Source organism: Phycodurus eques, chromosome 16 (genome assembly GCF_024500275.1).
Source record: "Phycodurus eques isolate BA_2022a chromosome 16, UOR_Pequ_1.1, whole genome shotgun sequence".
Lineage (NCBI taxonomy): Eukaryota > Metazoa > Chordata > Actinopteri > Syngnathiformes > Syngnathidae > Phycodurus > Phycodurus eques.
This window is the reverse complement of record NC_084540.1, coordinates 803361-830315: the sequence shown is the minus strand read 5'-3', so window position 1 is coordinate 830315 and position 26955 is coordinate 803361. Positions and strand designations below refer to the sequence as shown.

The following is a 26955-nucleotide window of genomic DNA, read 5'->3' as shown; positions in this document are numbered from 1 at the left end:
AGAGTTGTCAGACTGTGTGCATATTAAAAAATAATAATAAACTAAACAAGGGAGACTTTATTTTCATGTTTATTCAGTTAGTGCTGAAAATAAATACAAAACATTTTTGGACCACATGTGGCAAAGTGACAAAGACCTGCTTCAGTCAATTTGTTTACTAGAAAAACAGTGTTCGCTTCCTAGCTTTCCATCTCTTCGATGGAAACGTGATAAGGACGAACTCCATTACTGTTTGATCATGATAATGATGGCTCAATTACCCTTCATCAGACCAACAACAACAAGCTTTTACAAATATTGACTTGGGTGACGTGACTTTTCAAAAAGGACAAATTGACGTCCACATCATCCCAGAACTTTGAACAGCTTTGTGGTATCGTGGCTATCAAACACAAGGAGGTATTGATTAGATAATAGCCCCTAGTGTTAAATGGATACACTCACGCAGTATTTCAGAAGCATCGGAAGACATTATCAAAAAATACAAAATAAATAAAACGAATTCCAGTTCAAATTTAGCAAGTAGTAGATTTGACCCCGGTTGCAACTACGGCAACGACGACGAGTCCTTCCGACTCCATCCGCATCAGTAGCATAATACACTGACCAAACAAAACAGAACCGGACCAAGAAGCTTAAAATGAAAAGCAGCAGGATGCTTAGAAAAACGAGTCAAAACCTGATTTATGACAAGATCTGTCCTGAATGACTGGACTATCTGGCGAAGGACTCGTGCGTCTGTGTGCGTGTGTTCCGCCCAAAGGCACTCACATGCGTGTGATACAATCTTTCCTTGTGGACAATCATCGCTAACAATAATTCTAAAGACAACTTGCTGATTTACCAGCAACCTCTGCTAGAAATGTCACCCCGACTGCTGAGAGAAAAACAGACACAAAACAACGGAGTTCCTGCTATAATCCCTGAAACCCGGAAGATTTAATGAGGATTGAACATTTTGACAAATGAACTTGCTTGGACATTTAAAAAAAAAAATTAAAAATTAAAAAAAATGTAAAATTCTATTGCGCTGCTTTGCGGGAACTGTAAATACTACAAACAATGTTGAGAAAGAGGACAATTGGCATGGAGGGGAAATGAAGAAACAAAGGAGTGAGAGACTGCTATTTTACTTGAGACAGGAGTGACGGCGGTGCATTGAGAAGCTGAAACTGCGTGGAAGAAAAGCACTACTTTGCGGAGGGGTCTATCAGTCATCGAGAATACTCCTAACATTTCAGGATATTCGGCTTTCGGATCAAATTTCAGGATGCGCTACCCAACTCTTATGTTTCAGTTCTTTTAACACAACTTGCTGTTCTCTAACAAGGAGCTGATTGGAAAAGGCTGCCCCCTTCTATGCCTTTCTGTGACTCTTCCAGTCTCCTTGTATTTCTGTTGCAACCTGCCGACGTGCGGCGAGGTACTCGTGATCGATTGTTCAACTTCGCCTTGGTCTCATGCCATCAAAATGTGAAAAGGGCTGCTCATAAAAACTGAACCAGCCAGCGGACTCCTCCGCGCACGGTTCAAACTCCTGTTGCGTAGCTTGCCGTTCAACTTCTGTTGCACAATTGAACATTGCGCAAAAAGTACTGAAACATCGAAGTGAGCTGCGCATTCAAAGGTTTCGAGGTCAGATAACCTGCTTGGAACCTACCCTTCGTTGAAACTCCCGTATTCACTGGCCAAAACAATAATTTGCCCTCCCCTGATCTATACGCTTGCGTAGGCACCGTTTGGTCAGCCTTTGCCACCGTCTTTTGGCCTCCAGAGGCAATTACAAACCCTTCGGGTGGCCAGCATCAGTGACGAGCACATTTCCGCTATTCCCGGCAAACAGCAGCTGTTACACATTTCAGGTTCGGGCAGAAATTTCATCTGTAGGCCCAATATCCCTAACTTTTGGTGAGTACTATATGTGAACACTAAGGAAGGGCTTGCTTCTACATTAATGTAACGAAACATGGAGGACATCATCAGTGTATATACAGTGTACACTTTGAGGTCTGACAAGGCAAATGGCATGTAACAGCGTATGTGAGTGCGCGTGTGTACAGATCCTTCAGTCATCCACTCCTATGTTGCGGAAAAGATAGGACATGGACTCTCCGTTGTGAATGCGTCGGATGGCCTCCGACAGGATCATGCTGATGTCCACCGTTTTGATCTTCGGACACTGAAGCTTCTGCAGTTCGTGAGGGATCGTGTTGGTCACCACCACCTTTGGGCGAACAAACGAGAAGAAATGAAAACGAGGAGGGGGGGGAACCTCGCCAACGCCGGCTCGTGGACGCACCTCGTCGATGGCGGACTCCTCGATGAATCTGGGGGCGTCGCAGGAGAGGATTCCGTGCGTTGCCATGATGAAGATCTTGTAGGCCCCTCGTTCCTTCAGCGTCTCCGCCGCCGCCACAAAACTGTCGACGTCGTCGATGATGTCGTCCTGCGGGACGAGCGGCTGCGTCAGACAGCCTTTTCTTGGCTATATCGTCCCAAGAAGGATTTAGTCCTCTCTTACCACTATGATGGCGATGCGGCCTCCTACATCTCCTACGACAGTGATGGGCGGCTTTTCTTTGGGAATCAACACTGGAAGTAACGAGGAAAGAATGAGCGACTTCATTTGTACCGATTTCCTCGTACAATAGGAGCCAGGGCGGGGGGGCTTATTTACTCAACTGCAGAGTGTCAGCGGTTTATTTCACGGAGGCATCGATTTGAGAAGAGGCCTTTATTTGTGTCAAAGCGAGTTAAGACGAGGCGTGGGCAAGGTATGGCCCGCGGGCACCGTACAGCCCACTCTGTTCTTTCTTCTGGCCCACAGAGCATTTACATCCGTTTTTTTCTAAAGTTGGTTAATTTACCATGAAAATTCGCGTTAGTTGATTTATTCTAAATGATAAAGTAAAACAATATTAGTACAATCCTCAATTTTACATGTACATGTAACAATTTGTATTCATTTTGTTAGTTCCCGTTAATCAATTAAAATACTATTAAAAATGAGAAGTATTTTAGTGACCCTGCATATTCATGATTCACCTATTTGCAGATTTCTTTCCTATCCGCCGTTATAATTCTATTGTTATTTATGATCATTATTATACGTGATTATTTTTTCAGCAGAAAAACTCACCTATTCACCAATACCCTGTGTAGTATAAAAGTCTCACTTTGGTACCATCTTAGTGCCAAGGAACTATGTTGCAGTGAGTTAAGGAGTGTGATGTAGTGCTTTTCTGCCATCTATAGGCAATTATTTTTACTTTGGGGGTCATCAATTGTTAAGCGAGAGAACGCTGCACCCATTTGAAACCAAATGTATGAATAACCTCGCCCAGCTTTCGGTTGTAAAAATGAAATGTGGCCCTTGAGCAGACGTTTGCCCTCCTCTAATGCAGACACCGATGTATTAGTCTGCGTTATCATACAGGGGGTCCAAGGTTTACAAGGTTCCCGATTTACGAGGTTTCAGTTATTCCCGTTCGAGTTTGTGTTATTTTGTTTGTCATATACAGTGGGTACGGAAAGTATTCAGACCCCCTTACATTTTTCACTCTTTGTTATATTGCAGACATTTTATTGACAGAAAAAACTTACTTGTTGAAATTTTTGCAGATATATTAAAACAGAAAAACTGAGCTATCACACAGCCATAAGTATTCAGACCCTGCTGTGACACTCATATTGAACTCGGGTGCTGTCCATTTCTTCTGATCATCCTTGAGATGGTTCTACGCCTTCATTGGAGTCCAGCTGTGTTTGATAATACTGATTGGACCACACCCCTGTCTATATAAGACCTTACAGCTCACAGTGCTTGTCAGAGCAAATGGGAATCGTGAGGCCAAAAGGAACTGCCTGAAGAGCTCAGAGACAGAATTGTGGGCAAGGCACAGATTTGGCCAAGGTTACAAAATAGTTTTTTGCTGCATTTAAGGTACCTAAGAGCACAGTGACCTCCATAATCCTTAAATGGAAGACGTTTGGGATGACCAGAACCCTTCCTAGAGCTGGCCCTCCGTCTGGCCAACTGAGCAATCGGGGGAGAAGAGCCTTGGTGAGAGAGGTGAAGAAGAACCCAAAGATCACTGTGGCTGAGCTCCAGAGATGCAGTCGGGAGATGGGAGAAAGTTCTAGAAAGTCAAGCATCACTGCAGCCCTCCACCACTCGGGGCTTTATGGCAGAGTGGCCCGACGGAAGTGGCCTCAGTGCAAGATGCATGAAAGCCCGCATGGTGTTTGCTAACAAACACCTGAAGGACTGCTAGATGGTGAGAAATATGGTTCTCTGGTCTGACGAGAGCAAGACAGAACTTTTTGGCCTTAATTCGAAGCGGTATGTTTGGAGAAACCCAGGCACTGCTCATCACCTGTCCAATACAGTCCCAACAGTGAAGCGTGGTGGCGGCATCATGCTGTGGGGGTGGTTTTCAGCTGCAGGGGCAGGCCGACTGGTGGCAATCGAAGGAAAGATGAATGCGACCAAGTACTGGGATATCCTGGATGAAAACCTAATCCACAGTGCTCAGAATTTAAATGATTTTAGCAAATGGCTGCAATATAACAAAGAGTGACAAATTTAAGGGGGTCTGAATACTTTCCGTACCCACTGTAATTGATTAATCAACTTTATTTCAGTTTCAATAATGGTGATGAAAATGAGGTTACAGTACAGGTATATAAGGACACACTTGGAATTTGGTTTCCCTGAAGGGGGGGGGGGGGGGGGGGGGGTGCTCTATTTGTGGGAAGGCATTTAGATGTACGAGTGGACAATGCACCCGTTGATTAATTGAGACAACTATTAGGTTGGATAAACACTGCGAGTCCAAGTGCCCCGATTTCAATTTCATACCTTTACCACCCTGTCTACTTTCAGATACATCTCAAGTGACATATCTGATAAGGCTGCATTTACACAGCCAAATTGCACACAATCAACTCAACAAGTGTCAACACCGGGTAGTGACAATGCAGAAGTAAACAATAATATATAATACGAATATTATATATTAACATTACATGCCGTTTACTTTGCCTGGGCTGACCCTTCGCATTAGGAGATATCCGATACATATCTGCACATTTGGAAGAAGCCTGATCTTACGATATCTGATTCCATGCGGATTTTTCTCTTTAGCCTTCCATGACGCAGATAAGAATTGTCACATGAGAGCGAACAATAAAATAAAATAAATCTGAAGTGTGTCACTTAAACAATACAGTGTAAATCCAATGGAAGGAGGAATGCGAAAATACGCTAATATAATAACTATTACATGGTATCTCCATGCTTGGATGAATGGCTCCAGTGGTCTTGACAGTGGGCGGCGAGTGTCGCCCGTCGACCTGGTCGGACTCGGCATCCTGAGCTTCGCCGTGGATCACCGCGATACCGAGACGCAGGCGCTCGGCAAACGACTGGGCCCTGCGTGCCAGGAAAAGATCAATTGTTCAGACTCCTTTAACTAAAGCGTGGAAATGCCTCGGTGGCACATGACAAGCACAAAAATAAGATACAGCATGTTTGATTTGCTGGTTGTGGGGGGATTTTAGACTGCTCAATGCTTAATAGAAAAAAAAAATGGGCAGAAGAAAAATAAGGAACGGAGAATATGTCAAGACATGTTGGATTTTGCCAACTTGGAGCCAAAATGACTCACGTACTAACAGAATCGTGTTTTATGTTAAATTTCTGCAAACTGGTTTTTATTGAAATAACCTTGTTTACCAACAGTGTTTGTCCTTCAGTATTGACTAGATTTAGGGTAAAATTGCACAACCACCAACTAAACATGAGATTTTTTTTTTGGTTCACATTTTACAAAAGCCGTCAAGACTGTCAAAACGATGCTTGTTCCAGATACCTTCAAATTAAATGAAAATGGTGGACCAGTATGCTTCCAAGTAGCCAACACGGCAAGCGTACAGTCAATATTTAAATGCTCTTCATGTTCTCTTCCTGTTGTGACAGTAATGTGCATGCCTACACGAAACATACTGATTTATGTAAGATGGAGTTTTAAAAAATTTTTTGAGATCACTCTACTGTTTGTATGAGCATAAAAAAAAAAAAAAAAAAAAAAAAAAGCATAAAATGATACTATGGCTGCACAGTGGACTTACTATATGAATCTTGCATGTCTTCCCCTTCCCTATGACCTTCATGAGGACAAACAGTATAGAAAGTGGATGGATGTTTACTGTGTGCAGTTCAGAAAAGAAGAACCAACCTTTTGGCAGAAGCTGGGGATTTGGCCACAATCACAGCATTCCTGTAGTCAGGGATCTGGAGGGTCAAAGAACATGAAGACGACAAAATGTGGGAGGAAACCGGAGTGCCCAGAGAAAACCCACCCAGGCACGGGGAGAACATGCAAACTCCACACAGGCGGGGCCGGGGATTGAACCCCGGTCCCCAGAACTGTGAGGCAAATGTGCTAACGAGTCGTCCCCCGTGCCAGCTCTCTCTCTCTCTCTACCTATATAAAAATATTTTCCCCCTCTACTCCAAATGACCTGCCTTGTCTGTCAGTCTTTCAAAAAAAAAAAAAAAAAAAAAGAAAAATATTATTAAAAAAAGAAATAATTCCCCCTTGAACAAAGGTTTGCTGGTATAATGGATGACCACTATTCTGTAAACGTGGGTTTTCTTCACCAATTTACATGGGCAGGAAGCATAGCAACAGTAGCACTTAAGGTGAAATCCGATTTGATAATGAGCATTTCACCTCTTCTTGGATGTACTGCAACAAGAAGGGCGACGCTCTCAGGTTGTCTACTGGGATGTTGAAAAAGCCTTGAATCTCCTTCTGATGGAGGTCCATGGTGATCAGGTGTGTGAGCCCTACACAACACGATGAGTAATAATAACAGTTTTACTGTTGTGTTGTCAAAATGTGGCCACATGGTTGCAATGGAATTACATTTTAATTGCCGTTACGCCTTTCATGTTAATGCCTTCTTTCACAGATGTGCTGTCTGTGCGCACCAAACACTGTTAAAATCACTTGCATTTATTGATACACTCAACGACCACATAACATACACCACAACCTTACTTAGTCATTTCAAGAGACAGAAAATGGCTAATAGTGCGTAATTCTACAGCACTGCAAACGACAACTGGAGCCAGACCACAATGAACAATATGAATAACGTGCACTCATGATAGAGTACAATTCAGTATTCCAGTTGCTGGCACTTCTCTGGCTAAGGAAAGGCTGCCACCATGTTTCTGTAAACCTGCCCCTAAGCTTCGCCATCTACATATACATTACCTCTCAAATGAAACCCCGTTCCAAAAAGCAAACATATACTACTCACCTGCTTTACACATCATGGAGGCAATAAGCTTGGAGACAATGGAGCCTCTCTTCCTCATTTTGCACTGTTTACTGTAAGGGAAGTAGGGGAGGACGCCAGTGATGCTTTTTGCACAAGATGTCCTGCATGCATACACCAAGATCAGCATCTCCATTATAGTCGTGTTCACATCTCTGGTCAGCCGAGGGTTTAAGACACATGAGGAAAGAGAATGAAAATATAACATTCAAAATGAGCAAGAAACATCTCAGGAGAAAATAAATTGCTGAAATTAAGTTTGGAGTTCATTCCTACTTGGACACGGTCTGAATCACAAAGACATCCTTCCCTCGCACGGACTCTTGGATTTGTACACGCGTTTCTATGGGAACAAAAGACGACATGGGAAGAAGATAACAGCGAGGCCTCTTATGCCCTCCATGAGTAGGTGGTGTCTCCCACACAACCCCGCTGTGTGAAAATGCAGATGTTTGCGCTCTAAAAATGTGCCATCAACACAAAGTTGAGAGTAACAACGTTTCTTTCCCAGAGTCATGCGGAAAACAAGATACTCACACTTTGGTCATTTTTGATTAACCACAGCGTTAAATATCTTACGCTATGACTTTAACACAAAGAGCAAAGTACTTGCACAGGATAAGTGTATTGTGTAGCATCTGAACAATTTTAAATGGATTTAAAAAAAAACACCATTAGAGATAGGATTTAACCTTGATTATGTCAGCATATCGCTGCTGTCGGTCAGAATCACGAAACCAAATAAATTGCATGTTTGTTGCGCCATTAACGTTCCATTCTCAGAGATAACGAGCCATTTTCAACACATTAGACTGGTGAATAATGTGTAAAATTAGCAGACCTGCGTGGGGACTAACCAACAGTATAGATTTGTGAATATATATGAACTTGATCACATTTGGACATAGGCGGATTCTGCCCAACTTTGACAATACGCAATAAAGCAGGTCTGGAAATGTGAGGAGGATTTCCTTGACACAGGCAGGTCATAGCAAATGAGGCATTAGTTTACCTCTGTTGGCTTCCTGGTACACCTGCACCTTGCCAAGCTCCAGCCCTAATCGCCTGGGAGAGAATAAACAAAGAGTTAAGTCTTTCAATTGCCATTCTGGTGCAGGAAACAAGATACGTTTGTAAATTATGAATAAATATGTTACCGGTGCGATTAGTAATCCTAAGAAGTAATATTAAGTACAGTACAGTGGCGCATGTAGTAGAGACATCGCCAAACAAACACAAATAACCCCTTCCAACCCCCCCAATTGCAATTCTTCTGCCCGCAATTCAATGACAATTCAGCAAATCCTGTGAATCGGTTCACCTCCGGGCCAGTCGGGGGGGGCGCTGATGAGTTCTACTTCCAAATCTTACATTTGGGGTCACTTAAATCTGGAACACGGGAAATGGACAAACGACACTCCAACCACGAGACGTCATACCAACACGAAAAGACGTCATCCCGAAGCTGTACACAGAACTACGATGGCGGTTTTGGAGTCGTCGTAGTCAGCAGAAAGCCCGACTGAGCCCTACGTACGTAACTATCACTTCTCATTTCATTTCTAACGTGTGGCAACTAGTGTCAAATGTTCTGCACACTAGAGCCCTACACGGAAGCCACACAGGAAGCAATATAGCGAACTTGTTGAATAGGGTTTGACGAATAAAGTACCGGCAATTGTCACAACGCAGCAAATAATAATAGTAACCCTAAGCCTAATAAGTAAAGAAATATTGTTTATGTATACAGTACATTTACTTTTTCAATACAAAGCTGTCATCAAGTTATTAATGTGCACTTTTTTTTTATCTTTAATCAATTTCCAAGGGGATAGGATTAAAAATTAAGTTGATATGCACTTTAACTTTTCTGTGTTTATACACAACTGTCATGTTTTTTTTAACTTTTGTACTCCATGTGCACAAATTTTTATTTCCAGATTTTACTGCTTAAACAATGTGATGTGACATAGGACATATGTTTACATGACATTTAAATTATACATTTCAAAATTGTCCAAATTTACTCTTAATTATTTGTGTATTTCTACTTCTTACTAAATAGATAGAGGACTTAAATTAATAGCAAATCGAATCAAAATGCAACCCAAAGAATCGCTATCCATTTGACTCCTAAAGGATCGAAATCGAATCAAATTGAAAGGTTCTTAACAATGCATCATCATGTTAGGATGATATAATGTCAATGTCATAATTCCTTAGAATTTTGTTATATTTTGTCAATTATAACAGCAAACGCCACATCTACATAAGCAGCAGCTTACTGGAATAAAATATAACTGAATGCTTTAAATAAATACAATAAATTAATGGAACAAAATTGACAACCAGACAACCATACCAGTTTCTCACAAAGCCCTTTTGGAAAATTAATTGCCCACCACTGTTCTACACTGTCCTCTAAATTATCTGAATATTTTGGCAATAGTGTAAAACGTTCTTTCCTCAAAGTTGTCAGATAAAATAAGAGGCATTAATAATTTTAGGCAGGGTGAAGCCTCCCTTAGAATATTCTCAAATGATAAATATACAGACAAATTCCTTGTGTGTTTTGGACATACTTGGCAAATAAAGATAAAGATGATTCTGATTCTGAAATCCCCATGACAAATTTAGTGTTTTTTTTTTTTTTTTAATTTAAAAAAAGCCCCCCCCCCCCCACCACCACCACACACACAAAAGTATCAACAAAATCAATATAAAGTGCCCCGAATAAGAGTTTAAAAAATAAAATAAATAAATAAAATAATCAAATAATTGAAATGATCATTAATCTATCACTGAAAAATATACATGATCATAAATTCACCGCTAAAAAACCCAAACAAATCTATAATTCCTTTACTTCCCAATGTAAGATAGAGAGACCCTTCAGTACGTCATTATCCAATCAGTTTCATTTGTTCACATAGAGCAGGGGTCCCCAACCACTGAGCTGCGGCCCAGTACAGGGCCATTTGGTACAAAACCGCACAAGAGACTGAAAAAACTTCATTATTATTATTACTGGAGCTGAAGATAAGGCTTGAGAAACCCAGTGTCTGCCGGAGGACCCACCTCCGCAACTCATGGACCGTCCACCACTGTTACTCCGAGAGTATGGGGGGGGGAAAAAAAAAAAAGAAAAAAAAAAAAACAGTTTGTTGTGTACGAACACCACGGTTGACGTCGCGTTGCTAGCTTCAGCTAGTCCGATCGCCGCTAGTCTTATAGGATTCATACCAGCGGGAGCAGGACTACAGGCAGTGGCGCAAGGTGAAGCTCTGTTTTCGGCACCAAAATATTATGTCCAATAATGCGCAACTATGTGCTACTGCTAACAAGACCTTTTTTCTTCAATGGTTAAACAAAATATATGACTGAACTACTTTTATCTACAAATTGCGTCCCCCGTCCATAAAACATAGTGACCTAATGCTCCTGATTGATTCTTAACTTCTTACAGTCTTCTCCCACTTTCTTGTGTCATTTCCGGACAGAAGCTAACCATCCAACAAATACAAATTCACCATAACTCAAAATCTGGCCTTCCTTTTCGAAAAACATGACGACTGATGAGCATGTAGTCTGTACATTTTGTGTTAACTGTCAACACAAAATGAGTATCCTACATTATATCAACACCTCCAGAGCCAAGTCAAACAAGAGTGTTTCTATAAACATTTACAGACTGCGACGTCCTTGGGAGTGGAGTTTATTGTTGTGAGTGTTAGAAGAGTTGCAGCATTGTGAATGTTTTTGATAGGAAGGAAAAAAATTGTAACCTTTCGTAAAAACTTCAACGGATATTAATTTTGGATCTTTAAGACTGACTGGGACAAAAACGGTGCCGTCTGACAGTAGTCTAGAGGAAACAGTTGTTATAAAGTTGAGTGCTTATATTTTGCGGAATCATCACCATGTTTGTGAAGCTTTGGCACACCTGCCGTTCATACTGGTCGAGCTACACTGTATGTTGTGACACGCACATAAGCAGTAATTCGGGTGGAAACACTGCATCCAAGCATTGTTTACCGGAAGCATCAATGAACGGTATTGTTCTGTACCAGAAGCTGCCTTCTCTCTATTTTTGAGACAAATAAGGCAACAGATCTGCTCCCACGTGATTTATTCACACACAAAATCTGTTGCATGACTCTGCTCCACTTGCCTCTCGAACTGTGAGTGTGTGAAAATTGTCATGTACTCACTCGGCAATCCTCTTGCCCAACTCACGGCTGGAGGGGTGCGAGTTGGCGGTGAAGATAACCAGGCCGCCCTTGGTGTGGTTCATGTCGTTAGGGTTTTGACCGCTACTCTGCACACACTCGGGCAGAGGATCCCTGGGCACCCACGCCGTGCTGAGCCCTTCCTGCAAGACAGAGGGCGGAGCAAATACTGAGTTGCTTTTAAAACAAACGGGTGAAGTCAACTCTGTGGCTCATCCGCTGCAGCTCTGATGAACCAGTCTACAGCCTGAAGGGCTGCGTTACAAACGTTATTGACACAATAAGGGATGTGCCGCTAGCACTGCACTCAGAAAGAGTACAAGTACTTACATTTGAATACTTGCCGATGCAGAGTACCAATACTTGAGAATGCCATTGCCTCACAATTGTGATGAAAATGTGTTTTTGCAGGATTAGTATGAATAACCTGTAATTGATGTAGTTGACCCTGAAGCAGCCTCAAAAGTGTAGATCAAACTATGACCCCAATTCCAATGAAGTGGGGATGTTGTGTTAAACATAAATAAAAACAGGATACAATGATTTTCAAATCATGTTCGACCTATACTTAATTGAATACACTACAAAGACAAGCTATTTAATGTTCAAATTGATAAACTTGATTGTTTTGAGCAAATAATCATGAACTTTGAATTTTAGGGCTGCAACACGTTCCAAAAAAGGTGTGACAGGTGGCAAAAAAGACTGAGAAAGTGGAGCAATGCTCATCAAACACCTGTTTGGAACATCCCACAGGTGAACAGGCTCATTGGGAACAGATGGGTGCCGTGATTGCTTCCCTGAATTGCTCAGTCATTCACAAGCAAAGATGGGGCGAGCCTCACCTCTTTGTGGACATGTGCGTGAGAAAATAGTCGAACAGTTTAAGGACAATGTTCCTCAATGTACAATTGCAAGGAATTGAGGAATTTCATCATCTACGGTCCATATCATCATCAAAAGGTTCAGAGAATCTGGAGAAATCACTGCATGTAAGCGGCGAGGCCGAAAACCAACATTGAATGCCCGTGACCTTCGATCCCTCCGGCGGCGCTGCATCAAAAACCGACATCGATGTGTAAAGGATATCACCGCGTGGGCTCAGGAGCACTTCAGAAAACCAATGTCGGTAAATACAGTTCGGCGCTACATCCGTAAGTGCAACTTGAAACGCTACTATGCAAAGCAAAAGCCATTTATCAACAACACCCAGAAACGCCGCCGGCTTCTCTGGGCCTGAGCTCATCCAAGATGGACTGATGCAAAATGGAAAAGTGTTCTGTGGTCCGAGGAGTCCACATTTCAAATTGTTTTTGGGAAATTGTGGACGTCGTGTCCTCCGGGCCAAAGAGGAAACGAACCATCCGGACCGTTATGGACACAAAGTTCAAATGCCAGCATCTGTGATGGTATGGGTCTGTGTTAGTGCCAATGGCATGGGGAACTTACACATCTGTGAAGGGCACCATTAATGCTGAAAGGTACATACAGGTTTTGGAGAAACATATGCTGCCATCCAAGCGACGTCTTTTTCATGGACGCCCCTGCTTATTTCAGCAAGACAATGCCAAACCACATTCTGCGTGTGTTACAACAGCGTGGCTTCGTAGTAAAAGAGTGCAGGTACTAGACTGGCCTGCCATTGAAAACGTGTGGCGTATTATGAAGCGAAAAATACGACAACGGAGACCCTGGACTGTTGAACAGCTGGAGCTGTACTGATGTCAGACAATGTTTTATCACCACATTACTCATTTGGCCCCCAATTTAACGTATCATATTTACACATTCATTCATAGCAGAACCTCGACAGTTGAAAACCACCAAGGGGTGTGAAGAGAATGGAAGCAGAAAGATACACATTCAAATTGGTAGGACTCCAACATCAACATACTAAGGGCCATATTTTCCCGTGTGCGCAAGTCAGAAAAGGCGCACAACAACTGAGATAATGTGGGAGCGCAAGTGCGCACACCCTCTCGTGCTGGGGATGTGGCTGTGTTCAGAATTAACCAGCACACACCTGTTACCATTTAAAGTGCCTCTGATTAACCACAATTAAAGTTCAGATGTTCTAAAAGGCTTTTCCTGGAATTTGTTTTGCTTTCTAGTAGAGGCTCTTTGCTTTTTCTTCTACTTAACTTGAAAGTGACAGCTGTTAAATGTTCACATTTTCATGTTGCCTTGAGCACCAGTCATATCATTCACATTCTCTTCTTCAGGTCCTATACAAGTTCAGTCACAACAGTGTACTGCTGGGCTTTGCCTGGGTTGACAGAAATATGTGAGCTGCTCGTATCCACTATACGTAACAGCTTTGAAAGCAACCCTTCCTGACAAAAGTCGTTGAAATATTTCTTCAGTTTTAGTGAAAACCGTTGTTGAAAAAAGTATGATAAATATTTAAACTTGTCAAGACAGCGACCCTCAGTCAGCTTCAAGGGCAGTATTCATTCAATTCAATGATTCTAGGGAGTAAGAAAATGATTTTTGTGGCCAAGTGTACAGTAAATCACAGTAATGATAGCAATATCCTAAGTGTTAGAAGTGCTCCTAAAGTAAGAAATGCTCATAATAGGACTTTAAGGAGGCATAAGAGTAGTCTTAAGGACAGGAGAAAAATGTGATATGTGGAAGAAGAGAGATGTGCTCCAGACAATGACATAAATTACCCATTTGATTGTGCAGGGATGAATCGACATCTATGACACTGTGCAAAAATGGAATTAACGCACAGAGGTACATCCAAATTGAAATGCCCAAAAGGTCATACAGTTGGAAAGCTCACTAACATATGGACGGAAAATATGCCTCGAAAGTTGCACAAGGCACCAGCGGTGTGCGACTGCAGTGTACTTCCCTGGAGCATCATTTCAAACCAGTAACACACCAACATCTCCCAGTGACGTGTCACGTGTTACAGTCTATTTTAGTCCCATGCCAGTCGGAGATGATGCAACTTTGAGACAACTGCAAATGTTAGTTGTTAACAATAGCTGCTGGCTAGCTGGCCACCAGTGTGTCATCATCGTTTTATTGAGTTCATATTTCAGATGAGGTTCTTGTGTGATGGCTAAGAAGAGATTTTGTTTTGTATAGTATAACTAAAAGAATACTAGTGATTAACTTTTTGTTATGCTTACTCATTATTTTTATGATTGGAACATTTTTCACTCTGGAACATTAAGATTGGCGCCTTTGCAGATTTTTCAGTATAAAGACAAAATGTAATGTAGAGCTCGGCCATATGGTCTTGGAATGAAATATTTTTTCCCCCCACTAAAATCAGACTTCCCGAGTTTAAGATTTAGATTTTCATTTTACCCCTATGCTTATACAAAAAGCAAATGACAATGACAATTTTTGAAAATTCCCTTCTGGGATTTGGTTTATTTCTCCTGATACCAAACACACGTTGAAACCGTTTTTTTCCACACCCAGCTTTAACTTGCATCAACTTTCACAGAAATAACAAAAACAAATTGTTTTCATTCCAGTCAATGTGAAAATAAGTGTTTTCTTTTGGAAGAAAATGGTTACTTTTGTCCAAATTTAAATGCTCAACAATATAACATCATTATGTCAAAGTGTTGGGCTCAGGTGGTCCACATGTCTTTGGTTCGAAGATTAAGGTCGTTCCTTCCTTTCTCATGTTAAGTTGTAAGGCAAGGCGACCTCGATAAAATATTTTGGGGCTTGGAAGCACATATTGTTTGTGCTGAAGGCCACTGAACTGGTCAAAGGTTTCTACTGCTTTTGCAAAGTAAAAATAGGCACCATGACCAAATTGTATTTAAACAATAATATTCATCCTGACAATAAACCCAAAGTAATCGCCCAGCACTAACAGAAAGGTAGTAAGCCCTAATATTTGGCTGCACCTCACCAGTGGAACAGCCTCCGCATGCAACTGAAGGCTGCACAGAGCCTGGACTCTATTTAAGTTGGCCTAAAAACCTTTTATAATCAAAAAGGCCTTTGATTACCGATCTCATAGCAATCTGTATATGCATTTTTAAAAACATGCATGGTCAATTAATTGACGACTACATTGTCCATAGGTGTGAATGTCAGTGTGAATAGTTGTTTGTTTATATGTGCCCTGCGATTGGCTGGAGACCAGTTCAGGGTGAACCCTGCCTCTCGCCCAAAGTCAACTGATATAGGCGCCAGCACACCCGCGACCCTTGTGCGGATAAGCAGTTTGGAAAATGGATGGATTATGATTATAACCTGTAGCACTATGAGATCCAATGACAAAAATTGTGTTACAAATAAAACATTTTAAAGTAGAACAATAGGTCTGTTATTTATTTTGTTCCCTATTCATAAATATGTGATGAGCATTATACCAATCAAAGGGGACAGTACCAGTCAAACAAAAGCCAGTTAGAAGTTTTTCAAAACCCTGTAAAACAAAAATAAACATCCATCCATCCATTTTCTGAGCCACTTATCCTCACAAGGGTGGCGGGAGTGCTGGAGCCTATCCCAGCTATCATCGGGCAGGAGGCGGGGTACACCCCGAACTGGTTGCCAGCCAATCGCAGGGCACATACAAACAAACAATCATCCGCACTCACATTCACACCTACGGGCAATTTAGAGTCTTCAATCAACCGACCCTGCATGTTTTTGGGATGTGGGAGGAAAGCGGAGTACCCGGAGAAAAGCCACGCAGGCACGGGGAGAACATGCAAACTCCACACAGGCGGGGCCGGGGATTGAACCCGGGTCCTCAGAACTGTGAGGCAGACGCTCTAACCAGTCTTGTAAATTTAACACACCGAGTGGTACATTGGCCTGATTTCGGTGCAGGAAAAGTGTTCAGTTCTCACTCAGTGACGATGTGAATGTAAGTATGAATGGTTGTGCGTCTCTATATGTGCCCTGCGACAGACTGGAAACCAGTCCAGGGCGTAGTCCGCCTTTTGCCCAAAGTCAGCTGGGATAGGCTCCAGCGCCCTGTGACTCTGAACGGGATACGCGGTATGGAGACTGGATGGATGAGAATTTAACATGCCGCAGAAAGAAAAGAGTGTCGTTAACAACCCTTCCAAATTTGAATAATTTAAATGAATCCCCAAGTATATAAAATGAGGCTTCAAAATGGTGAAAAAAAAAAAATCAAGCTGTAGCTCTCAAACACTTTGGGCGCGTCCTAAATGTTGAACATCAACCAAATACCACTACTGCAGATAGCAGTGTATATGTGCACTATGAAATGGATGGTAGCTTACAAAAATCACATTAAGGAGCTCACCTCCAAAACTGAATAGTTATTGTGGATTATCATCATAAAATAAGAACAAAAGCCACTTTACACTCATTGGTGGGGACATAATGTGTTGGCTGACTGCTCGCTCAACTACATCAATGGGCACTGTGGGCAGCTCAAATTCTTATAAAATGGGGGAGGGGTGACTCATGCTGGATACCCAAATGCGTCCCTGGGTGCAGTTTTAGCCATGCCCCCCCCCCCCAAAAAAAAACGTTTCATACTATATCTCTGAAATTTAGAACTACATAGTCTTTGCATGTTTTCAGGAATTATCTCTTAAAACACGTATAATGTATTTAGAAACAAATCCAGGATTTCACTTAACAGGGACTTTTAGAGAAGTTAGAAGGCTCTTTAAGCGAGCAGTATTCAACCACTCGTAAACAGGGGCCATTTTTTTAACCAGATCTTGAACTGGAAACATAATGGCAATAAGTACTTGATTCTAAATGCTGGTTCGAAAGTGTTTCTACAATGGTCACAACTTCAAGCAAGCTGCAACGTGGAGTTTCAGTCACAAATGTCAAATGAGTAAATGAAAACTATTTAATCGGATGACTGTGTGGTGCTGGAGGTGACAGAGTACTGTAGTTAAAAGAAAATATTTAAAAAAAACACACCCACCGGCTATTTTTATACTAGAACGACGACGAGCTGAGCATGGCATAATAAGGGAAGGAGTCAAAAGTAGACTGATAATACTAACATGGAACTATTTATCACGCTATTGTTTATTTCGAGAGCTCTCTAAATGGGGTAGAGGTTTTACTAACATGTATTGGACAGTTTTACTCTTTCGCTGTTGCAGTCAACCTATTTCACATTCATGGAAATAATTGAGGAGTGTCGATGTTGGTTTTGGCTGCTTTCCAGTACGCATAATATTACTTCTATATACACATGTATATTCGCACACGTGAATAGAAAATATTAACCAACGCGACAATGGAAAATAAAGAAAATGTGATGCTAACGAGTTGGAGTTGTAGACCTGATGATGTCTCGAGCTTGTCTCGTGCCAAGAAATTACTCATCTTAATTCATTCTCACAGGCAACACATTAGCATCTGCGTGACGCTATGCTAGCTGCATAGCAACCGCATTATAGCGTTTACACTGTACGTTTACTTACTTATGTAACACGAGAGAGGACATTCGGTCATGTAGGTCACATTTCTTTTCAAATGTAAAGTGAAATAATTTTAAATAAAAATAAAAATAAATCCCAGTGAAGCGATAACGTTGGCTAACGCCAAAGGTCTTGAATGCACCATTGATTTTCCATTTGCCGTGAGTAAGTCTCTGTGGTAACAAACGTGAAAATGAAACAAAGCACAATTGAGCTCCTTACCAGTTTGCGTCGGCTTCAGTTACAGTCTTGCGACCAACAGAGTGTGATTGTTCAAGCCTCCAGCGTGTCCAGCCCTTTTCAACCTGTCCCCCCTTACTCCATCTGCTTGTGCTGAACGCCGATCAGTTTGAGAGGACGTAAAGCTCGACCAATCCCAACCGAGACGACGGAAAAGGCAAGCGTTGAAGATGCATTCAGGTAAACTGGTAAACATTATCTTCAAACGAGTGTCGCTACCTCATCCGACTCAAGTATACAATGAATGATTTTATTATTTCATTATATATAGTACATATAATAATAATAATAATAATAATAGTATTATTACTATTACTTATATTTTTGTCATATTGTTATTATTGTTGTTGTTTATATTGCCAACATCTTTTTTAATGAATTTAATAAAGTTGTTCAGCTATGTACTCAATGTCAATGGGTCTGCAAGCTATGACGCGGTCTTTAAGCTATGCCGTGAATTTTGGAGAAGGTAAAATATCCAGAGTAAAGTATGACTAAGCCAACGGTGGATGTTCTATTTGGCCGTAAAACACTTTTTACACGGCTTCTTGTTAGTCGAGACAAAAGGTGAAGGCCAACTGTATGCTGCAAGGCTGACCACTTGAGGGCGGTGTGCTACAAAGGATACCTCCGACATGACTGTCATGTTCCTTTTCATGTCGGGGAAAAAGCATTCATCACGGATCTGCTGCTGTGATAGAGACATTATGCTGCCTCTTCCTTTGTTCCCATTCTGTGTATGTAAATCTGAATAACTGTACAAATATTCATTGTATGCTTTAAATCCGCACAGACAATAGACTATTTCGTAATTAGGTGACTTCTGAAGGTTACACTGGAATTCATTGGGTATCCGAGTAAAGGGGGCTGAATACTTTTGCAGTCAACACTTCAGAATTTTAGTTGTAAAAACATTGAAAACCACGTGTCATTTTTTTTCTACTTCACAATTATGTGCCACATTGTGTTGGTCTGAAATCCCAATAAAATAAATGTTTTTAATGCATATATGTATATATATTGACCAACCCAAATTCCAATGAATTTGGGACGTTGTGTAAAATGTAGCTAAAAACAGAATCCATCCATCCATCCATCCATCCATCCATCCATCCGCTTTCGATACTGCTTGGCCTCACAAGGGTCAGGGGCGTGCTGGAGCCTATCCCGGCTGAGTCTGGGCGAGAGGCGGGGTACGCCCTGAACTGGTCCCCGGCATATCGCAGAAAAAGAATACAACGATTCGCAATTTCGTCTCAACCTACATTCAATTCAATACACTACAAAGACATTTAGTGTTCAAACTGATGACTCTTATTGTTTTTTTTTGTTGTTGTTGCAAATATTCTCTCATTTTGAATCGGATGCATGCAATATGTTCCAAAAAGCTGGGACAGGGGGAAGAAAAGTTCCACAGGTGAACAGGTTAATTGTAAACAGCTGAGTGTCATGATTGTGTCTAAAAGAGACTTGGGGTTTGTACGTTTCTTCTACATGAATTGTGTATTGAAACTCACTTGCATAGCCAATCCGCGTAGAGCAGCAGCCTCTGGAATTAAACCACCGTTTGTTACAAGTGATAGTAATTAGTCAAATGAATGGATGAAGCGCCATAGTTGTGAGTCACATTTAACAGGGACAAAATGAGAGAAACTGTATTCCAAGAGTATCCATTACTTTTTTCTTTCTTACATAACTCGCTAGATGTGGAGGAGGCAGAGAACAGTATTCATGCACTTCCTACTGCCCACTGTTCGAAAACACACACACACACACACACACAAAGAACGGGGCAGTGCAGTTGAAAATTGTGGGTGGTTGCACTGCACACAGAGAAGTTTCCTACATAGGCTAAATGCAGGCTTGTATGACAATTAGAAATGAAACCACATTATTTGTAAGTATTCTTATTTGTGTCCATTCATTTTCTTTCTCCCTTATTGTTCTCATTAGGGCTCACAGGTGCTGGAGCCTATCCCAGTTGAATTTCAGCGAGAGGCAGGGTGAACCCTGAACTGGTGTCTTTCCGATGTGTTAGTTGTATTCAATACTAGGGCTGCACAATATTAGACACAAATTATATTGTGATTTTATTTCACCCTGCGATTATATATTGTGATTTTAAAAAAAAAATACAGGATAACATACAGGTAACGTGTTATTTGATGGGTTATAATTTCCCGTAACATCTGCGCTAATCTTATGAGCATATCCAACCAGTGCCTGCAGTACCACTTTTGGAGTTCGGATGGCGCCGTGCGCCTCGTCTCTCCCTGTCTCACCTGTGCACGCGCACCTGTCTTCAAGCAGCACTGATTACTGCCTGCTTAAAGCCTGTCAAGTTCTTCAGCCTTCGCCTGAGTATTGACACTTGCCTGCGCACTTTTTTTTCAGGTTTTTCGTGGTATGACCGTAACTATCCGACGACCCGCTACTGTACTCACCCGATTGTGTTCTTTCCCGTCTCCTGCTCACGTTCTCGCTTCCTGCTCGCTCCTTGTCCCGCTGGTTCAGCACCCCGCCTTGGATATCCTTACCCTGTGTCAACCTGCAATAAACCGTTCGAAATCTACTCCCTCCGCCTCGATCTGCTCTTGGGTCCAATCCAACTTGCACCGTGACAGAATACTCGGGACCCAGCGACGACACAAGCGTTGAGGGAAGCGCTCGCCCACCGTATCGACAGACAAGACAAAGCCCTCCGCAAAATCATGGACTCGTTAAACGCTCTCGCGCAACAAGTATCCCTCCTGTCTTCCCCGAGCCATCTCCGCAATCCTCCCGTGAGTATTCTTCCCGAGCCCGCGGCCTCCGATCGACTCCGTCTCCCGTACGTTCCCCCTCCCGAAACTTACTCGGGGAAACCTCGGCTCATGCAGTCCATTTATTCTAAACTGCACTCTAGTATTTGACCTAAAACCGCTGAGCTTTCCGACCAACAAATCCAAAGTTGCATACATCGTCAATCTCCTGCGCGTAAGAGCTGCCAAATGGGCCACTGCGCTTTGCCATCATTTCTCCCCGGTACTCGCGTCACAAGACTCCTTTATCGACGCCGGACCAGAGGAGCCGACGCAATTAGGCAGGACCCGCTTAGACTCCCAGGAACGACAGCGCCGCGTCACTCGGAAATTCTATTTCTATCTATTTATCTATTGTGGACAGCCTGGTCACTTTATCGCCGCCTGCACTCTCAAGTCGAAAGACCGGGCTCACCGCGACCCGAGAGCATTGCGGTGAGCCAAACCGACGCGTCCCGAAGCTCTCCCTCCCGTATGACTCTTCCTGCATGCGTTCTCGGGCCCAGTCTCCGCCTTCATTGACGCCGACGACAATTTCATCCACGAGGGCTTGGCGTGTCAGCTCCAGCTTCCCCTTGAGCCCCTCCCGGCCGAAGAAGGTTACGGCCCTGGACGGGCGACTCCTCTCCCGTGTCACCCACCAAACTGTACCGTTTAAGCTGCTCATTTCTGGGAATCACCGCCGAACACTTTCTTTTTTTTTCTCTCAATTATTTGTCATCCCTTCCCCGGGACGCCACTTGTCCTCAGCATCCCGTGGCGCAAACAACACAACCTTGCCATAGATTAGTTACTCCAACCGGTCTATCGCCGGTCGGGGTAACTGCTGTCATTCCCGCCGTCTCCTTTCGGCCGTCCCGTCCTCCACCGCACCTCGGTCACCGGTGGCACCTACCGATCGCTCCCGCAGAAGATTGCCACGATAAACCCCCCCCCATGTTCAGCAAGGACCTCGCCATCTCTCTTCCCCTACGATTGCACCATTGACCTTTTGCCGGGAGCCCCTCTTCCGCTCCCCCGAAGAACATCGCCGGCGTGTCCGTCAAGTCCTTCTTGACGACTGACGGTCTTTTGGTGAAAGCTGCAAAAATGCGAATTCCAGCTCTCCTCCGTTCTCTTGTCGGGATGCATCATTGCAAAGATCCAAGCAGTCATCAACCGGCCCGTTCCCTCCGCCCGCCCGCAAGAAGCTTCAACGCTTTCTTGGTTTCGCCAATTTCTATGGTTTCGTCCGTGACGACGGCAAGGTCGCCGTACCTCTCACCGGTCTCGCCTCTACCAGTTCGCCTTTCCGCTGGACCCCCGCCGCATCGCAAGCATTCAAACGCCCCAAAGAACTGTTCACCGGTTGCCATTTTGATTTGTCAGATTTGCTCAAAAACACAATCCTTGAATTTGCGTGGTCATAGTCTTTGGATGTTCCTCCGTGATGCTCAGCATTAGAGTATACCGGTGGGTTGCCAGGTTTGTGGATACTACACAAAAGAAACGAGATCAATGTTTTCTTTCAAAAACAAACAAACAAACAAATGGCACCCTATCTCGGCAATGCAGATTTTCAAATGTAAGCAGGCAGGACTTGTCACGTAGTTCGAGTCAAAGTCGAGTCTTCCCAAAAGTTCAGGAAACCGGTCTTAAGAAACGTACGACTAAAGTCCCACTCGACTCGATCGTACGACCGGAGTCACGAGTCACTTTCCCTTTTCTCTGAACCATTGATGAAGTGTTCGGGCCCACTCGTACATGTATTGACAGAAGACTGTTCTGAGATTCTTGGCCCGGGTCAAAATCGACCCAAACGTAGGCTGAATATTACGTCCGTTACTGAGCACGTTTGTAATGGGTTGCAGACCTCCGGTGGGCCTGGTCAGGCGAAACGAAACGAGGACATCTTGTCTTATCGTGACGATTACGTGTTGAAAACAGCTGCGCACGTTAGTTTAGTAGCGAGATCGGCATCCCTTCGGGCGCACAGAGAAGAGAAGCCGGAACGTTGCAGAATGGAAAAGTGCACGGGAAAACCATGTCGAGCGAGAGCACATTAGCGCCACGAGCTGGCCCAGCTGGAGGGTGCGTGGACCCCACACCGCCCTGCCTCCCTCCCTCCCTCCCTCCCTCCCCTCGCTCGCTCGCTCGCTCCTTTTTCTCTCGCTACTCGTTAGCGAATCCAAAGCGAGAGCGCACTCGGAACGATGGCCGCAGCAGCCCCGGAGCCCGTTGACCGCGACGAGCACGAGAGCGCCGCTTGACACGGAGCTTTTGCCGCTGCGATACAGCGCCTTTCAACCTATACCCGACGACGTTTCATGTGGTCGCCGGGGAGCCTTTCGCCGCCGACTCCATTGGGGCGCGAAGGAGCCGCGGAGCTCGCAGCTCGCGACGGCCCGCGTCTGTCGGCGCCGCACCGAGCAAGGCGGGGCGGGGGTGCGACAGCATCCCTCCGTATTCTGCCGCCCTCGCACCGTCGTAGGCCAAAGCTCCCGGGACGGAGGCTCGTCGCGGCCGCCCCGAGGCGCCCCTCTGTCGGAGGATGTCGCGGGAGTAGCACGTCTCCGAGCGGAAGATGGGGAAGGACCAGGAGCTGCTGCAGGCGGTGAAGACCGAGGACCTGCTCGCCGTGCAGAAGCTGCTGCAAAGGCCCCGGCCGGGCAAAGCAAGTAAGGCGTCTCCGCCGTTCCTCACGCGCACTCCTCTCATTGAGAGGCTCGCGAACGCAGGTGCCTCTGCGTCGCGACTGGGAATGTGATGCAGCAGCAGTAGAAACGGGGCGGGCGGGATCGCTTTGTCCCTGTCGTGTATCAAGGGACGCGGATGCACACGGAAACGCACGTTTTGCCCCCCCCCCCCTGCGGGACTCTGCTCCATGTTGATTAGTTTCTACAAGAGCACCGAAAAGCGTGCAACAATATTCCACGCCCACGTCCCACCCTGATCCGACGTGTGGGCACTGGGCAACACGGCGCCTCGCTAGAGCGAGAGAGCAAATCTTGCCCGTGAGTGGCGGATGAGTATGCGTTGAGAGATGATCAGGCGTGCCGTTGGAAATGATCCCATTTCAAGGAATTGGTCTGCAAATCCTTGATTTACTCCAAATAACGTGGGTTTGTTCATCCAGCTGTGACAGCGAGGTGTCGTCAAATGCTGCTCCGCTAGATGGCAGAAGGTACGGAATTAGTCCAAGTTTTCTTTGGTGGTGTGGTGAGATGTTTTTTTAAAAGGCTGGAAAAAGCACTGATGTCGAGGCCAGGAGTTGCATTTCCGTTTCATTGTTTGAATCCTGTTTAACGATGCTATTCAGACGCCGTAAGTACGATTCAGCGCTTTTCGCTCCATTTGACGGCTGCAGTCAAGTGATATTGGATCCGGATGCTCACGCCAAAAGCAGATGATTTCAACTTATCGTATTCAGTCTAAACGTAACCGCGTGAACGCTGACAGTCCGACACGCGTGCTCACGAGTAACAATTCTTTTCGTTGTGTGAAGTTGGCAAAATGGAGTGCGTCACCGTCAATGAAGAACTATCGACTATTGCCTGGAATTGAAACAATAGTTGAGAACATTCAGAAAGCGATTCTTCCGTTCCTCCGTTGTAACCTTTTGCCCTCACGGAAAGGCTCGAATAGTAAATTCAAAGAAAAACATTCGTGGCTCGTTTGTCACGGGAGAGATCAGCGCGGAAGTACCGGACGTCTACGCAAAGATCGGCGGCTCGATGGCCGATGGACCGAATCGCAAAGATGCGGTGCCGCCAGCAGAATATCATCGCATTTATTGCTTTTTACTCGGATGTCGCCTATCGCGTCCACTTGGGGTTGTCCTATTCTCGTGGGAGCTGGGGATTTTTACGATGTGCCGTGATGTATTCGCTAACGCTATAGTCCTTTTTCTTTCTTTGACATTTTGGCTTCGCAATGACATCTCGCAGCATTGGGGAATTTTTTTTTTTTTTTTTTTTTTTTTTTTTTTTTTGTGTTGAGCCAGGAGAATATCCTTTCTGAGTCACTCATTCTTCCCAAACACAAGATGTTTTTCATGATTGCGGCTCATTGGGCTTTTGCATAATAGATGCAAGCTCGTGTATATCAAGACATTCTAAAGGATGAATTCACCGGCTTCTCATGTTGTTTTCTGCAACCTGTCACGTGACCCTGCAACCTGGGTCATGTGACGAAGGTCACTGTGAACACAGTCAAATTGGCAAAAGTATCCCAAGCATTTATCTATCTGCAGCCAACTAGAATGATGCTGCCCCTTGTCAAGTCTGGTGCAAATGTGACCATGCAGATTTGGAAGTGGAGAGAATTGATTGAGAATTGAACCTGCGCTGAAATTGGTTTAGCACAAAGATGGAGACAAGAAAATGCAATGTTATGCAAAAGAACCATAATGTGTAGTCGTCATACTTTTGGGCTGTAGCATCGGTTTCTGCAGAGGCTTTGGTGAAGGAAACGTGTTGAGTTGACGTTTGTCATTCGTTCAAGGCAGAATACAAGTCGTCCTCAAGCCGGGGAGTGAGTGATGTCGCACTTTTACACGACGAAGCTTGAAGATATCAGGGACTCCCAAAAAACATGTTTTGAAATGCATCATCATTCATGGATACCTGATCAGGTAGATCAATTGATAGATGGCGCTAACATATAGCTTACTAGCCACCGACATAGCTTAACAGTGAAGGTTAAAAATGCAAGATGCACGAGCAGGAAGAGTGTTTTATTGTTCAAATATAGATAGACAGACAGAAAGTCAGCCAGACTGGCCAGTGACGGGTGCTTGGCAGAGTGATGAAGTTTTGATTTTGATGTGAGACGGGGGCCCTTTCACATTTGACTATTGTTGTTCGGGAATGGCCGAACGGTCGCTGGATGGGTCGTTGTGTTCTCTATGAGGAGTCGCCCCTTGACAAATTTCTTTGGGCTTGGTTAAAGCAGCAAGTCTACCGTACCAAGCCGAAGAATTTGGAAGAACTTGAAGGGCGACTAGTATGTCTTCCATCCCGCAAGGCTTCCTAGCGAAATCAGTTGACAAGAAGCTTACGAGTGAAGAAATTCGGGTGCCCACATTGAAAAAAAAAAAAAAACTCCCGCTAAATGCCAACTTTTCTCTCGTAACCATTTCTTGTAAAAATCCACATACTAACGAGCAAACACAAAAAACAGTCAGAAATTAGTGGGGGGTGAAATGATTCCTTTTAGCAACGATTCGATTTGTGGTTGCCGATTCGCGACTGGTTAGAGCGTCTGCCTCACAGTTCTGAGGACCGGGGTTCAATCCCCGGCCCCGCCTGTGTGGAGTTTGCACGGTGATTTGTCACACACACACACACACACACCCTTAATGCTAATTTCTTGCGAGCCTCCCTCTCATCTGCCATCCACCAGACAGACGGACGTCTTACACTTGGGGGGTTGGGGGGGGGGAAAAAAAAAAAAAAAAAAAAAAAAAAAACTGCTTAAAAACAACACACATTCATTCTGCGGTGCCTCATCCAACCACTCGGGGACACTTTGAAAAGGAGTGACGTGACACGGGGAATAAAAAGGAAGCGAAGAAGAAAAGAGACGACGAAGAAGAAAGTAGCCTTGACGGTGCTCGTAAGAAGTAAAAGGAATTACGAGCGTTTTTCTTGGAAATGCAACACCTACACACCTCCGCACAGAGCCTGCTGTGCATTATTTTCTAGCATTGATACAATGGATTGATTATCTTTTAAAACCATTTAAATGGATATATTTACGTCCGGAAGGCTTAACTGGCTGAGCGCACATCGATCCAGTTGGATCGTAGGAATATAAATCGGTATGACGGTATCGATATAATGAATGAATCGTGACACCACTAGAAATGAGTATTTTAAAATAGGGAGTTACGTTGAAATTTCACTGGAGATCATTCTTTTTAAAACTGTGATTGGCCAGCGACCG

General features: G+C 43.8%; 2 protein-coding genes across 9 annotated transcripts in view; one reads left to right on the top strand and one right to left on the bottom strand.

The window, feature by feature from the left end:
• Nucleotides 1-48: 48 nt before the first annotated feature.
• Nucleotides 49-21263, bottom strand: LOC133415483 (phosphoribosyl pyrophosphate synthase-associated protein 2). 2 transcript variants are annotated; one of them, XM_061701590.1, is made up of 11 exons: nt 20674-21263; nt 11562-11722; nt 8363-8415; nt 7627-7693; nt 7333-7505; nt 6738-6853; nt 6240-6295; nt 5286-5434; nt 2522-2592; nt 2300-2446; nt 49-2224 (listed from the first exon to the last, which is right to left on the bottom strand). In XM_061701590.1, the coding sequence occupies exons 2-11, from the start codon at nt 11642-11644 to the stop codon at nt 2066-2068; spliced, it is 1074 nt and encodes a 357-aa protein (XP_061557574.1). In that variant the 5' UTR covers nt 11645-11722; nt 20674-21263; the 3' UTR covers nt 49-2065. The 2 variants fall into 2 exon arrangements, with proteins under 2 accessions (XP_061557574.1, XP_061557573.1); XM_061701589.1 differs by lacking the exon at nt 20674-21263 and adding an exon at nt 18212-18364.
• Nucleotides 21264-23197: 1934 nt separating this feature from the next.
• caskin1 (CASK interacting protein 1) overlaps nt 23198-26955 on the top strand; it is an 83467-nt gene continuing 79709 nt past the window's right edge. For 6 of the 7 annotated variants that reach the window (XM_061699689.1, XM_061699686.1, XM_061699683.1 and 3 more), the window contains exon 1: nt 23198-23687. In XM_061699689.1, the coding sequence (XP_061555673.1) occupies nt 23594-23687 (94 nt within the window). In that variant the 5' untranslated portion in view covers nt 23198-23593. Of the gene's footprint in view, nt 23688-23963; nt 24194-26955 lie in introns of those variants that run through there. The other variant, XM_061699685.1, reaches the window with a different exon arrangement.

Coding starts and splice junctions, on each gene's coding strand:
- LOC133415483 (XM_061701590.1), bottom strand. CDS start 11,644: ATGAACCACACCAAGGGCGGCCTGGTTATCTTCACCGCCAACTCGCAC. Junction 7,506..7,626: donor GTGATTCAGACCGTGTCCAA/GTAGGAATGAAC, acceptor TCGGCTGACCAG/AGATGTGAACACGACTATAA. Junction 2,225..2,299: donor AGGAGTCCGCCATCGACGAG/GTGCGTCCACGA, acceptor GTTCGCCCAAAG/GTGGTGGTGACCAACACGAT.